General features: G+C 34.7%; 1 protein-coding gene across 8 annotated transcripts in view; it reads right to left on the bottom strand.

Moving 5' to 3' along the window:
* The window catches only part of PRPF40A (pre-mRNA processing factor 40 homolog A), a 63,126-nt gene that overhangs the window by 5,480 nt on the left and 43,833 nt on the right, over positions 1-13,813 (bottom strand). For 4 of the 8 annotated variants that reach the window (XM_068968617.1, XM_068968619.1, XM_068968621.1 and 1 more), the window contains 13 exons: positions 13,598-13,762; positions 12,656-12,764; positions 11,567-11,717; positions 9,927-10,060; positions 6,216-6,330; positions 5,955-6,058; positions 5,743-5,859; positions 5,312-5,449; positions 4,968-5,063; positions 2,905-2,991; positions 2,722-2,818; positions 2,577-2,638; positions 610-741 (listed from right to left, as the gene is read on the bottom strand). In XM_068968617.1, coding sequence (XP_068824718.1) covers positions 610-741; positions 2,577-2,638; positions 2,722-2,818; positions 2,905-2,991; positions 4,968-5,063; positions 5,312-5,449; positions 5,743-5,859; positions 5,955-6,058; positions 6,216-6,330; positions 9,927-10,060; positions 11,567-11,717; positions 12,656-12,764; positions 13,598-13,762 — 1,507 coding nt within the window. The remainder of the gene's footprint in view (positions 1-609; positions 742-2,576; positions 2,639-2,721; positions 2,819-2,904; positions 2,992-4,967; positions 5,064-5,311; positions 5,450-5,742; positions 5,860-5,954; positions 6,059-6,215; positions 6,331-9,926; positions 10,061-11,566; positions 11,718-12,655; positions 12,765-13,597; positions 13,763-13,813) is intronic. The other 4 variants (XM_068968618.1, XM_068968620.1, XM_068968624.1 and 1 more) reach the window with 1 other exon arrangement.

Raw genomic sequence — 13,813 nt, 5'->3', positions numbered from 1 at the left:
GACTCTTCAGTGCTGTTTGAAAACAAACACCCCTCCACCCTATTCCGACCGAAGGAGAAAATCCTAAGGGAGGACGAGGACTTACTACACAGCTTAAACTCTCAGATGGTAGCTCAGAGGCATTATACTTGCTAAGCCCACAGAATTTGTGGCATGAAAGGCTTGTGTTATATGCTCTGCCACACACATACATATGGGGGAAACTAAGGACTATGTAATTCGATATTAAAACACTGGATTTGGCTTATAAGATCCCCCTTTTGCCCTCACCTCTTCCTTCCCAATGATTATTTCTAAAAGCTGTTGGAAAGCTACCTGTTGAAACAGGATTTACAACGATGCCATATCGAGGGAAAACCCAATTTGAGTTTCTTAAATTAGGCAGAAAACATCCATTGGCATTTCTTAATGAGAATGTACAAAGCTAGAACAACATATTCTTTCTTAGTGGGTTAAACAACAGTGACAGAATGCCATGTTATTTTTTTAATGAATATGAAATTTAGGATGCTGAAATTGGGTCACACATGATGACATACGTTAGAAAACTGCTTTGTGTGAAAAGCAGCTAACTGGTAGATACAAAGAGGAAGAATTCTAAATTCTTACAGAATCCTTTCCAGTCTTTTTCTTAGGTGATTTGTGTTTTGATTCTGATCTTTGTCTAGTTCTGTCTTTTTCGCCTTCCCGGTCTTTTTCTTTTTTATCCTTTTCTCTTTCAGCATCTGAGTCTGGAGAGTCCTTTGTAAATAAAAGACAATGTTAAAATGGTTACTTTATTAAAATGCTATTAGAGGAAAAAACCTTATATTGGTAATATTTAAGAACACCCACATTTAACATGGTATTTATGTATTCAGCAATACGTGAACCATGAACTTCCAGATATTCAAGCTGGTTTTAGAAAAGGCAGAGGAACCAGAGATCAAATTGCCAACATCTGTTGGATCATTGAAAAATCAAGAGTTCCAGAAAAACATCTATTTCTACTTTACTGACTATGCCAAAGCCTTTGACTGTGTGGATCACAACAAACTGTGGAAAATTCTGAAAGACATGGGAATACCAGACCACCTGACCTACATCTTGAGAAACCTATATGCAGGTCAGGAAGCAACAGTTAGAATTGGACATGGAACAACAGACTGGTTCCAAATAAGAAAAGGAGTTACGTCAAGGCTGTATATTGTCACCCTGCTTATTTAACATATATGCAGAGTACATCATGAGAAACGCTGGGCTGGAAGAAGCACAAGCTGGAATCAAGATTGCCGGGAGAAATACCAACAACCTCAGATATGCAGATGACACCACCCTTATGGCAGAAAGTGAAGAGGAATTAAAAATCCTCTTGGTGAAAGTGAAAGAGGAGAGTGAAAAAGTTGGCTTAAAACTCAACATTCAGAAAATGAAGACATCTGGTCCCATCAATTCATGGTAAATAGATGGGGAAACAGTGGAAACAGTGTCAGACTTTATTTTTTGGGGCTCCAAAATCACTGCAGATGGTGATTGCAGCCATGAAATTAAAACACACTTACTCCTTGGAAGAAAAGTTATGACCAACCTAGATAGCATATTGAAAAGCAGAGACGTTACTTTGCCAACAAAGGTCCGTCTAGTCAAGGTTATGGTTTTTCCAGTGGTAATGTATGGATGTGGGAGTTGGACTGTGAAAAAGGCTGAGCGCAGAAGAATTGATGCTTTTGAACTGTGGTGTTGGAAAAGACTCGTGAGAGTCCTTTGGACTGCAAGGAGATCCAACCAGTCCATTCTGAAGGAGATCAGCCCTGGGATTTCTTAGGAGGGAATGATGCTGAAGCTGAAACTCCAGTACTTTGGCCACCTCATGCAAAGAGTTGACTCACTGGAAAAGACTCTGATGCTGGGAGGGATTGAGGGCAGGAGGAGAAGGGGACGACTGAGGATGAGATGGCTGGATGGCATCACTGACTTGATGGATGTGAGTCTGAGTGAACTCTGGGAGTTGGTGATGGACAGGGAGGCCTGGCGTGCTGCGATTCATGGGGTCGCAGAGTCGGACACGACTGAGCGACTGAACTGAACTGAGAGTGGTGAAATCTGAATTGATAACCTCAAGGAATCTAAAACATTCCAAAGATTCATGGCAACAAGCTGGTCTTTCCTATGGGAAACATGACAGTCTGATAGGGTAAATTATCACTAAAAATGGGTCACTAAATTAGGTGTACCTTCATCCCTAAGATTAGGTGTATCTTGATGTGTACCTAAGACCAAGAACCAAGCATAGAAGAGAAAGTTGCTTCAACTTGTGGTTCTCAACAATAGCTATAACACACACACAAACACACACACTTGGGTCTTTCTCTAAGATTACTATAAAAAACCAGAGTGGGAATCCTAACGCTGTTTACTATTTGTTTCAAGTTCACCAAAGGATTTTATTGCAAGATTAAGGTGAACCACAACTATGAAACTCTTGAGCTCAGGTGCTCACCTAAACTCTGTATAGGACCAAGCAGAAATGTCTACTGCCACTGAGAAAGCTAAGGGCAAAAGCTTAGGTGCAGTGTAAAAATCAAGAGTCTGCTTACTGATTTATGTCTTCTCTTCTTGCTTTTCTTCTTATGTTTTTTTGACTTCTTATAACTTCTCTCTAAGCAGCATGAAAAGAAAAGTGTCAGAATTTGAGGACATCCAAATGCCAACGACTTTAATCAAGTTAAAAGATATGTTTACCAGATTCAGCACTAGAAGAATGTTCTGAAGCAGAACGAGACTCTGATCGCTGTCTTTTTTTCTTTGAATGGCTGTCATCATCATCTGAATCTGACCCCTATACAACATAAATAATTTTATTCATAATGATGCTAATAAATACTTCAATATACTTATGGTACCATTTGAAATAAACTTCCTTACTGATCGAGAGCGGGAGCGCTTTCTGTGATGTTTTTTAGATTTCTTAGAATGCTTCTTGTTTTTTGAATGATGATGTTGACATTCATGCTACAGGGGCAAAAGAAAAAAATTAAAAAAGCTCACATTTTAGATAACAGATCACAGAGAATTTTTAATAGTTTTGCAAGTAAGTTCTTTTTAGAGTAAAAACGACATTCATTTTGCCTTTTTAGGATGTACTCCCCAACTTGAAACCGTGCAAAGAGTTACTATCACTTAAAAGTGAAGAGAACATTTTAACTATCCTATACGTACTCATTTCACATCTAAACACAGGTTTAAAAGTATTAATAAAATACATTTTACAGCAATGAGAATGGTTTGGGTACAGTGGGGACAACCGATACCCTCTATAAAGGTATATGTCTTCAGAACAGTCATACTACTTTCAAAAACAATGAAATATAATTACGTATTATTTATTTGATGAACGTGGCTTTTGTCAGTGAGCTAAGTTCACCACTGAAATAAAGAATTATCCCAGAGCCATCTGTCAAGGAGGTTAGTCTCAGAAATTGAATACAAAATCTACTTTCTTTTCAAGGAGCATTCTCTTCCTAGTCAAACTTAAGATATCCAAAGGCAATCTTAACTACACATGAAATCAAAAAAGGAAATGTTCTATGGATTTTAACTCTTTTACTAGAACAATGATCAGGCTAGAAGGAGAGAGGAAATGCTGCAGTAGAAGTCCCCTACTCCCAAATCAGGGACTCTCACTTTTTATGTCACTAATTGTTAACTCTTCTTCCTTTTCTACCTCAACGCCCGTTTTTCAGGTCCAAATCCTTTTCTGGTATGTTCAGCTCTTCCCTATGTGGTCATCAGCTCCATTTATGACCTCATCACTTTACCAGCACAGATCATGAAAGAATCTTGTTGTGGACATTCCTGAATTAGGGGAAAATATTAACACACTACACTACAGCAAAGGTTCTCAAAATTAAATGTACATTCCAGTGCTTACGAATCTTGCGACAATAATAATTCTGATACATTTCTGCCAATGGGGCCTGACATTCTGTATTTTTAACAAATTTACAGACAACGCAGATGCTGCTGATCTGAGTAGGAAAGATCTATAGGCCAATAGCACTAGATCTAAAGGCAGCTGAGAGACAACATATGGCACATGTGGGGCATGTTAACAGAGCAAATTGTTGTCAACACTGATACTTATCAAGGACAATAAATCCAAAGAATCATCAACAATTAAGTTACCTACTATTCCCAAAGACCATGAACATTACAAATTTAAGTATATGCTAACTTCACTCTGCTGTGAAGTGTAAGTTTATCCAAAACTGATGGCAAAGCATACTTGGTAAAAGCACTGGCCCTAGAGTCAAAAGCCTACGTTGGAATCCCTTCACAGCAAATTACTTTTCCTCTTGGGCTCAGTTTGTTCATCTGTAACTTCACAGGGTTTCTGTGAGGATTACATTCGTATATGTAATATTTGTAAAACATAACATGGGCACCAAATAATAATTATCATTGGTCAATTTAGCATGTTTACTATCTATAAGTGACTATTTGAAATCTTCATCAAAATACCCTTAATTGAGCTAATGGAATAATTTGCAATTTTTACCATTACTTGTTTTAGCAAAAACTTACTGTTTTTCAGAACATCCCTGTGCTTCCAACACCTCTAATGTAGTATAATATTTGAAATATGCTTAAAACCATTTTCTATCTGCTTTACAGATTCTAAGTTCTTTACAGGTTTATTAATCATTCCATGTGACTCCTAAATTGATGAATTTCTGTAACACTGTATAAATATGAAACATATGAACTATCTTCACTGAACAGATCTTTACCTTCTCATGCAAGCCTAGTGTGTTTCACTTAAAAGCAGTTCCTATAGAATAAACCATTCCCTAATCATCCCAGATAGTTAAGTACATTTGCATAAAAGTAGTGTAATTTAGGAAAAACACTTTGATCATTCTAGATTCGATTAAAAAAATGTTTTACATTTTTTTAATATATCAGCCAATTACAATAAAACAAATTACCTCAAGCACATGCATAAAATCTTTAAATATTCGTTTTCTTTCAGATTCTAGAGTTATATCCTCAAATGCTGGCTCTTTTACAAATCTCTCCCGGATCTGAAAAATTCAGATATGCAATAAAAATATGAAAACTGAGAAAAATATACCAATATGACTAAAAAAACACCAAGTGAAAATTGACATCCCAGCCCCCTTGTCTTTATTTCCATTTCTCCAGTATTCCTAAATGCCATCACAGCTGAGTTCACAATCTTCAAATAACTTCAGTTTATCTCTGTAGCTATGAGAAAGAAAAAGATTTTTATTTTCAACTGTAAAAGGAAAAAAATTTTAAGTATACATACATCTTCCCAGACAGCATCCAATTCTATTGGAGGAGTAGCTTGTTTCAACATACTCTTAAATGCAGATTCTTTTCGTTTCATCTTCCGAGCCTCCTCTTTTTCTCTTTCACGTTCACGGGCTTCTGCCTTTTCTAGTAACTTTTAGAAAACATATTTATATATATGTAGTACAATTTAACTTGTGTTAAATTCATTATTCTCCCATCATCTATAAGGTAAGGGTCAATTAATTTTAGCAAAGGATTTACTATCACTCATCATCTAAGTATATTATCTGTTACCTTATTTGAAACCGTGTCCACTACTCTGTAAAATACTATTCCTATTCCCTTATTTCAGGAGTTTACATACAACTTAAGTATCTTTAGCCAAATGTATTAAGAACTGTTTTATTAATCTAGTTGTTTATACCAGTAAGAATGGTAACTTACACTATTGAAAGCCAGCTTAATATTTCCTGCATCTAATGTGGTTGATCTTTTAGTTGAACTGATTATTGCCACAAAGTCTTCAAAAGTAGTATTTACTTCAACTACAAATCCTTTATCCTAAAAAACAGAAATCTTGTTAATATCAGTGACAAAAAGAACATAGTATTATTTTAAAAAATATGCCCGACTAAAAGTTAATAGTATTTATTTACCTTCAGAATGTCTTTTATTATCTTCTTTTCATCATGATAACGTGCTTTAAGATCCTCAACATAAAACTTGAAAAGGTCAAGTGCAGTTGATCCTAATGAAAAAACTAAAGAAGTCAAAAGCTAGCTCTAATCAAAGAGCTGCAATTACTTTTTTGTTTATAAAACAAAAGAAAGCACACCCCATCCCCCAAACACAACCACCTTTCCCTGTGGCCCGTTCCAACTATCATAACTACAATTTAGGAAAAAGAAGAATCTCACCCGGCTGACCAAGCATATTAGTGAATCTAATGTCAGAACTAATTGTTGGATACAATTCCATCCAAGATGACATAGAATGCAGTTGTCCATGTTCATGCAGTTCATCTAAAAATATCTAGGGGAAAGGGACAACAACAAGGAACTCATTACATATTCAAAAGCCATCGTTAAGGACTTTGGAAATATTGGTATAACATGAATAAAAATATATGTTAAAAATAGCAATATAAAAAACTCTTCCACCAGTGTTATCACAAATGTGTTTAGGTGCAACTGATACTTGCTCTTTGATGAAAGTAAAATCTACTTTTACATAAAGAAACTATTTTGGACTTCAGACAAAAGGACTGCATTACTTTTACAGACTTCAGTTTATGTGCCCCTTAAGATGGGCCATCATTTCCAGTTTATAAATATGTAAACAAATAAATTCAAAACACTGGGTATTATTACAAATAATGAGGCTAAAGAAGGTACATGCACTTTTACTGTAAAACGTACTTTTTGTTTTTAAACACAACACCTGATGTGTTCTGGAAGATTTATTTCTTATTTAATTTTTTTTTCTAAGAGGAAGATATATTAATTTTACTAAAGCAATACATAGAGTTTGGGGAACTAGAACTTAACCTCCATGTCTGATTTTAAAACCTATTTCTTTTTTTCCATATTACTGTTATAACAAACATAAATTTTTATAGGCTCACTTTATTATTTTTACTATTTGCTTACTTTCAGGGCAACATATTGACTTCAATAGTATGCAATTTTCACATTTCCTGCTTCCTGAAATCCTTAGAGAGTTTAATGTTATAAATGTCCCTAAACTATGGTACAAATTCTATTCCTAAAATTCCTATACCTGCACTGTTCAATACCACAGTTGCTGGTCAAATGCAGCTGCTAAATATCATGAAATATGACTCTGAATGAGATGTGCTAGCAGTATACAACACACAAAGATTCTGAAGGTTTAGTACCAAAATAAGTATTTGTTGCATGTTAAAATGAAAATATTTTAGGTATACTGGGTGAAATAAGAGGTTACTAAAATTAATACTAGTTAAATTAATAAGAAATTACAATCATGTATGTGCCATACACATTTTTATTGAATAGCACTGCCCTGAATGATACCAGACATATAGCCCCACTTCTCTCCAAATGGGAATAAACATGTCGATTCAGTCCCTATATCCAAAATTCTTTCTCAAACTTAAAATTTCTATCCTTTCATCCTTACCCTTCAACATAAATGGGAGCTTAACAACACCCCTGCTATGTGATCACTAAGTGATCACACTTCTCCCTCTGTGGAATCCTTAAAATAGCTTGGAAACCATCTTCAAAGATGCTCTCTAGGATCTTAAGAATCTACTCTATCATATCTGCTTTGCTAGTATTTCTGTTTTACTTCTTGGCTGCTAAGATCTGATAAGTAATAGAATTTTGACACTGAATCTACATCAGTAATGATGGAGTAGGAAATGGCAACTCACCCCAGTATTCTTGCCTCAGAAATATGATGGATAGAGAAGCCTGGTGGGCTACAGTCCACAGGGTTGCAAGTCAGACACAACTTAGAAACTAAACTACCACCACCACCACCACTGTTTCAACAGTCAATCTAACTTGAGTGATAATTAGAAATAACTTGAGATTCTTTTTGAAATATGAATTAAAATAAAGATATTTATAATTTACTTTTTAAAGATCACCAGATAACTTTGATGTGAATTCAGGTTTGAAAACCATTATGCTAAAACTCTATGGCTTTTACTCTCCTTTATTGGGTTGGCCAAAAAGTTTCTTCAGGTTCTCTCCTAAGATACTATGAAAAACCCAAACAAACTTTGTGGCTAACCCAGTATTTACTAACCCCATCTTGGGAAGGATGGGGACAAGATGGAAAGCAAGCTGCTTCAAAGATGGCTGAGGCTGGTTTTCAGGAAGCAGCAAATCTGAAAATTGCAGAGTACTGAAGTCAATATGTTTCCCTGAAAGTAGGTAAATAGTAAAAATAATAATAAAGTGTGCCTAAAAAAATTTATGTTTAAGTTATAATAGTAATATGGAAAAAAAGAATAGGTTTTAAAATCAGACATGGGGGTTAAGTCCTAGTTCTCCAAACTCTAAATGTATTGCTTTAGTAAAATTATGTATCTTCCTCTTAGAAAATTAAATAAAAAAATAAATCCTCCAGAACACATTAGGCCTTATGTTTAGAGAAGGCAGCTCCCAATGCTGGTACTAATGACTTATTGGAGCTCGTAAACTTTTGGGGGGCACAATGCAGGATGGGAATCCTGTACACTGGAAGATGTTTATCAATACCTCTGGCCTCTATCCAATTAGATGTTAGTAGTAACTTATCCCTAGATCATGACCATCAACAAAATGACTAGTTCAATACCACTCACTACCTCAGTCCAACTCAATAATCTCTTTTTCCTCATCTCCTTCCTTCTTTTTGGTCTCCTTATATATTGTCCATGATATAACTACTCAAATATACTTGAATAAACCTTCAAAGATTTTACTTAGTAATAGAATACCTCCATCTTTGAATTCTTTCTTCATTCCTTCCATCTTGACTGGTCTCTTTTACCAAAGAAAAGCTAGTCTTAAACCCTGAACTATCTAATCAAAACATCAGACAAAACGTCTAATTTTGCCTCTACTTTTAATCTGGGCTTAAGCCTAAAATATTTAATCTGATTCTTAAGCCTAAAATATAGCTTTGTATCACGTTAGTATATGTCTGGCATCTTTTCTGATTACTATTGATATAATTGGACAGAGGAGCCTTGCAGGCTACAGTCCTTGGGGGGACATGACTTGGTGATTGAACACAGCAAGCACACACACAAGCAAAAGCATGTTCTATTGGTTCTGCGACAGACATTCAGCTCAGTAATCTTCCTCTGCTGCTCTGCTTCCTTTAAAAGGTCTATGTACAACTTGAAGAGACCTACTGAATCAATTTCTGAGGGTGAGGCTCAACAATCCCTGCTTTTAACAATACTCCAAATGATCCTTTGGGAAACTACTAAGATAAAAGAAAACCATCAAGAGAAGTAAACGTTACATTCTTATGGAATGAAGACTGCAATAATGCTATTGGCTGTGGCATTTAAGGTGACATGATCTTTGGCACCATGGGGAGTTGCACTTATCCTAATACAGGATTTAATGAAAGAGATCCAGTAATTAAAACATGACATAGATTAAAAATAAGGCTATATAAAGAACCTGTAATTTTAGCTCCTCTGTATAGTGTTTAAGAATTATGGCCCATCCTCAAAAGCATACCACAGCATTTCCTATAGTTCTTTAAAGACCTAAAAATGAATTAGTACCACTGATTCATCACACATTTTATTTTCAGTCCTCCCTTATGCTATTGATTCCTCTTTCCTGAGTGAAACCATACCTATCAGTGTTCACTTTAAATACCAAATCTGCTATAGCCTTCTGTGTTCCTCTTGCCTAGAATGGCTACTTTCCTTAAGTGGATTCATAACTAACTGTAAGTAAGTAAGTTCAGTCGCTCAGTTGTGTCCGACTCTTTAAGAATTAAATGTCTATGGATCATCTGCAAAGCCCAGGTTAATGATCTGAGACCAGGATTTTCAAAATTGCTTATATCACTGTTAAAGGTCATTAACCATATTACAAAATTAAGCTGAAAAACAGAGCTTTTAAAATTACCTGAAAAGATTCTCTATTTTTACGCTGTCGTCTTCTTTCACGAAGCAAACTCTTTTGTTTTTCTTCTTCCTCTTCCTTTTCTAAAGCCCGGATGTGTTCCTCAAAGCAAATTAATGCATCTTCTTTATCCATATCTAGAATTTTTATCAGTTATAAAAAATTAAAACATCAAATATCAGTAAAGAAAGAGGTTTATTTGCATTAACTCCCTACAAAATTCAAATTCACTTTATCAGAATATTTGTATTTAAACTCAAATATAAATTTTAATTATCTAAATAAGAAATGTTTATGGAAAATTTTTTATTTATGTAATTATTTCTTGATCTTTTATTTCTTTATGGCCATGTGCACAGCTTTCAGGATCTTAGTTCTGAGAAATGAAGTATTTCTAGCCATATTAGTAAACAAGGATTTAACAGTCATCAGCAATTGCACCCTCCAATGCAGGCCCTAAGGGCACTCAGGAAAGAAAAGAGTATCTGCAATCTGGCAGCCATGAGGCTGCAACCACTCCCTAAACTGAGTCCCATGGAAGCTCAGGATGTGGGATAAAAACAGGATACTGGCTCCAGAGAGCTGAGATGCATATTAAAGGAATGATTTCAGTGAGCCCAGACTCTTACACCTTGCCAAGCATAGAAAAGTGCTAAACTTCTAAATTCCTTGAGGTATCCCGCTTCCTTTAATTAAAAATCATTTTCTGACTTTCAGACTACCTGCCCTTGTTATAAAACTTCTATATATCCCGGCTCCTCCTCTCGCCTCCTCAGAGCAGTCTTCTCATGGTTACTTGAGATGCCCAAGTCTACTGGAAATCCTAAAAATTTCCACCAAATAAAACATAACTCTCAACTTCTAGGTGGTCACTATTTTTTAAGTCTACAGCTCCCTGATTCAGGGATCATATCCACGCCCCCTGCAGTGGAAGAGCAGAGTCCTAACCACTTAACTGTCAGGGAATTTCCACATGGAAAATTTCAAAAAGACTTCATTAAAACATACTCTGAATTCAAGGATGAAACCGAGACAATACATACGACACAAATAATGAAAATAGAATTGTGATAACTTGGTTAGCAATATCAGAATTACCCAAAGAGCTTTTCAAGTATAAAATTCTATGCCTTCCCTCAAACCTACTGAAGTATGGTATTCAAAAGGGTAATCAAGAAAGCTGTAATTTAATAAGCAACTAGGTAGGTCAAAAATAAGACAGAACTTAGGGAAGCTTACTACAAGAAAATGCTAATACATTTTTTTTTTTTTTTTTGGCCTTTTGCAAATCTCTATAAAGCCATTATTACCTCAAGAGCACAGTATGATAAATCTGGTCACTAATTTAGTTCCCATTAAATCACAAATAAATAGCAAGGCAAAATTTCAGGTTTGTCCTAATAAATATATTTCAGTTATACTTGACAAAGCTAACTTCAGATTTTGGGGAAAATATTTTGTATTAAATCACAAAACTCAGAAAGAAATATCCTATCTAGAAACAAACAAAACAACTTTTCAGGAATGGACAAACAATTGTGCAAAATTCAGTTAGTGATCTCATTAAAAAAAAAAAAGTGACCAATTTTCCCTGTTAGACAACTGTTTGAAAACTATTCCTTCCACTTAGTTGTAACTCTTACTTTGTAATTCCTCATCTTCTGCAAAAGTTGGATTATCCATCAGATACTGCTGGGCTTCAGACCAAGTAGTAGAATATGTCACATTAGCCATGTTGTCAAGTATGTTTTTCAAGGCTTCCCAATTCCTCTTTCGCAACTGCTTTGCTTGCTCCTAAGTAAAAAATATGAATATACGTCTTAACGTTCAAATAAAGCGTAACGTATGAAATGCAATCAATGAAGGTTTCTTCATATTCTGATGTCCAAACTTCAAATGCTACCCATTTACTTTAAATATCAACACTCTTTACCTTTTCAGTACTCTTGCCTAACTGCTTCTCTCTTACCTTCAATTTTTTTAACTTCTAAGACTAACCTGGAATTCCCTCTCCACCTCACAAAATCTCTCTTCCCACAACTATGTATTGTAGACACTGTCCAAACAAAAGTTACTGCAGACAAATCACACAACAGGTAAAAGATAATGTGTTCAACCACTTTCAGTGATGTTCAAATTTTTGTTAATAATACTTACATTTCTATAAGTCTCCTGGAAGACTGGATAACATATAACTTAGTGAATAATGAAATAGACATGAGCAAAACTAAATGTATTTGCAGGACAGTTATTTCAAAAACTCTACCCTACAAATACATTTTAATACAAACACATTTTAACAATTACACATTACTGCTATTCTTTTAAAATAATCATAAATTAATGCCCTGTAAGGAAAAATACTGAGTATTTTCTAAACTCAAGCTAAAAAAAAAAAAAAAGCATTTTCTAAGTGGGCATAAGACAGACAATTAATGACAATCTAGGTATTAGCTACTTCAGTAGTTGTGGCAGACTTAGTTGCCCTGTGGCATGTGGGATCTTCCCTGACAGGCGCTGAATGCATGTCGTCTCCATTGGCTGGTGGATTCTTAACCACTGGACCACCAGGAAAATCCAAGAGCTATCTATTTTTTAACTTAACTTCTAATAAACAGATCTACAGCACCATATATAGTAGATAAGCCAACAAGAATGGACATGTTATAAAGTAACTCCTAAATAAGAAACATGTTGTTTAATCTATAAATACTGTTAACAGTGAATAATACCTTTTCTTTTTTTGAAAGAAAGAATAAAACATCTTCATAGATTTCAAGACGATCACGTTCTGATATTGCATTCCAGACTTCCATCTCTCCAAACATTTGCTCTGCTTTTCTGTTTGTTAAAAAGAATAAATGTTTCTGTATTATACCATAAAAAGTAATTTTAAACCATTTAAATTTTATTCTAAATTTAACACCACCAGATGAACACTCTTCCACTCTTAAGTTCATAATGGTATTATAGAGGAAAATTTTTTGGAAATTTAGAGAAAACAAGACAGGTTAAGTCTTGATTTCTCCTTAGAGACAGTGGGGACAAGTGAGCAATGTTTTGCAGTTAGGACTACCTCTATTTCTTAAGGCAGCTACAGAGACTTCCAAACCACCCATGGAACTAAATTACAGACTTCAGCAAACTCTTAAGAAATTTAGTTAACAGATAAAATAACACTACTTAAAGAAATGAAGAGTTCTTCAGTAAGGCTTCTCCAGAAGAGTGAGGAAAATAAGAAAAATATACATAAAATGAACTCAGTACCTCGTTGCAAAGATGTTAATACTGAATTACTCACAATCTTAAATAATAAAGCACTCAAAAATGAAGCATGCTAGGTAAATGTAAATTTTCAAAAATGCCACATGTAATAAAAATGGCCCACTTCTATTCCACAAATACAAAAATAACTGAACTCATATTAAGGAGAAAGGAGTCAACATTTCATTATTAAATAAAAGTCTTTCTCCTTTTTTGTTGTAGTCCCTAGTTAATAACTAAGTCCTATGAATTCCACATTTAGCTATTGATTTATTTTATGAAGCTACCATATTCACAATCATTTAAGCTTTATTTAATGAGCATCTACTCTGATTAGTTACGGTACCTAGCAAAAAGTCTAACATGGAATCAGTACAGTAAATATACAACATAATCAGCAAAAATCTTACTTGTATCTAGTTGTAGAAGTCATTTTCTCATGATTTTCAAGAAAACGCTGAAAGGATTCCTTAGCTTCTTTGTATTTGGATCTTGCTTCTTCTTTTTCTTCTTTCTCTGTTTGGACTTTATAAGCATTAAAGGCCTGCTTTTTTTCACTCAACTTTGCTAAAGCACTAAAAAAAAAAAAAAATCATGTAAGAGTAAATGAAGATGGATCAGATATT

Source organism: Capricornis sumatraensis, chromosome 3 (assembly GCF_032405125.1).
Source record: "Capricornis sumatraensis isolate serow.1 chromosome 3, serow.2, whole genome shotgun sequence".
Lineage (NCBI taxonomy): Eukaryota > Metazoa > Chordata > Mammalia > Artiodactyla > Bovidae > Capricornis > Capricornis sumatraensis.
Note: the sequence above shows the minus strand (reverse complement) of the source record. Positions and strands in the feature narration are given on the sequence as shown.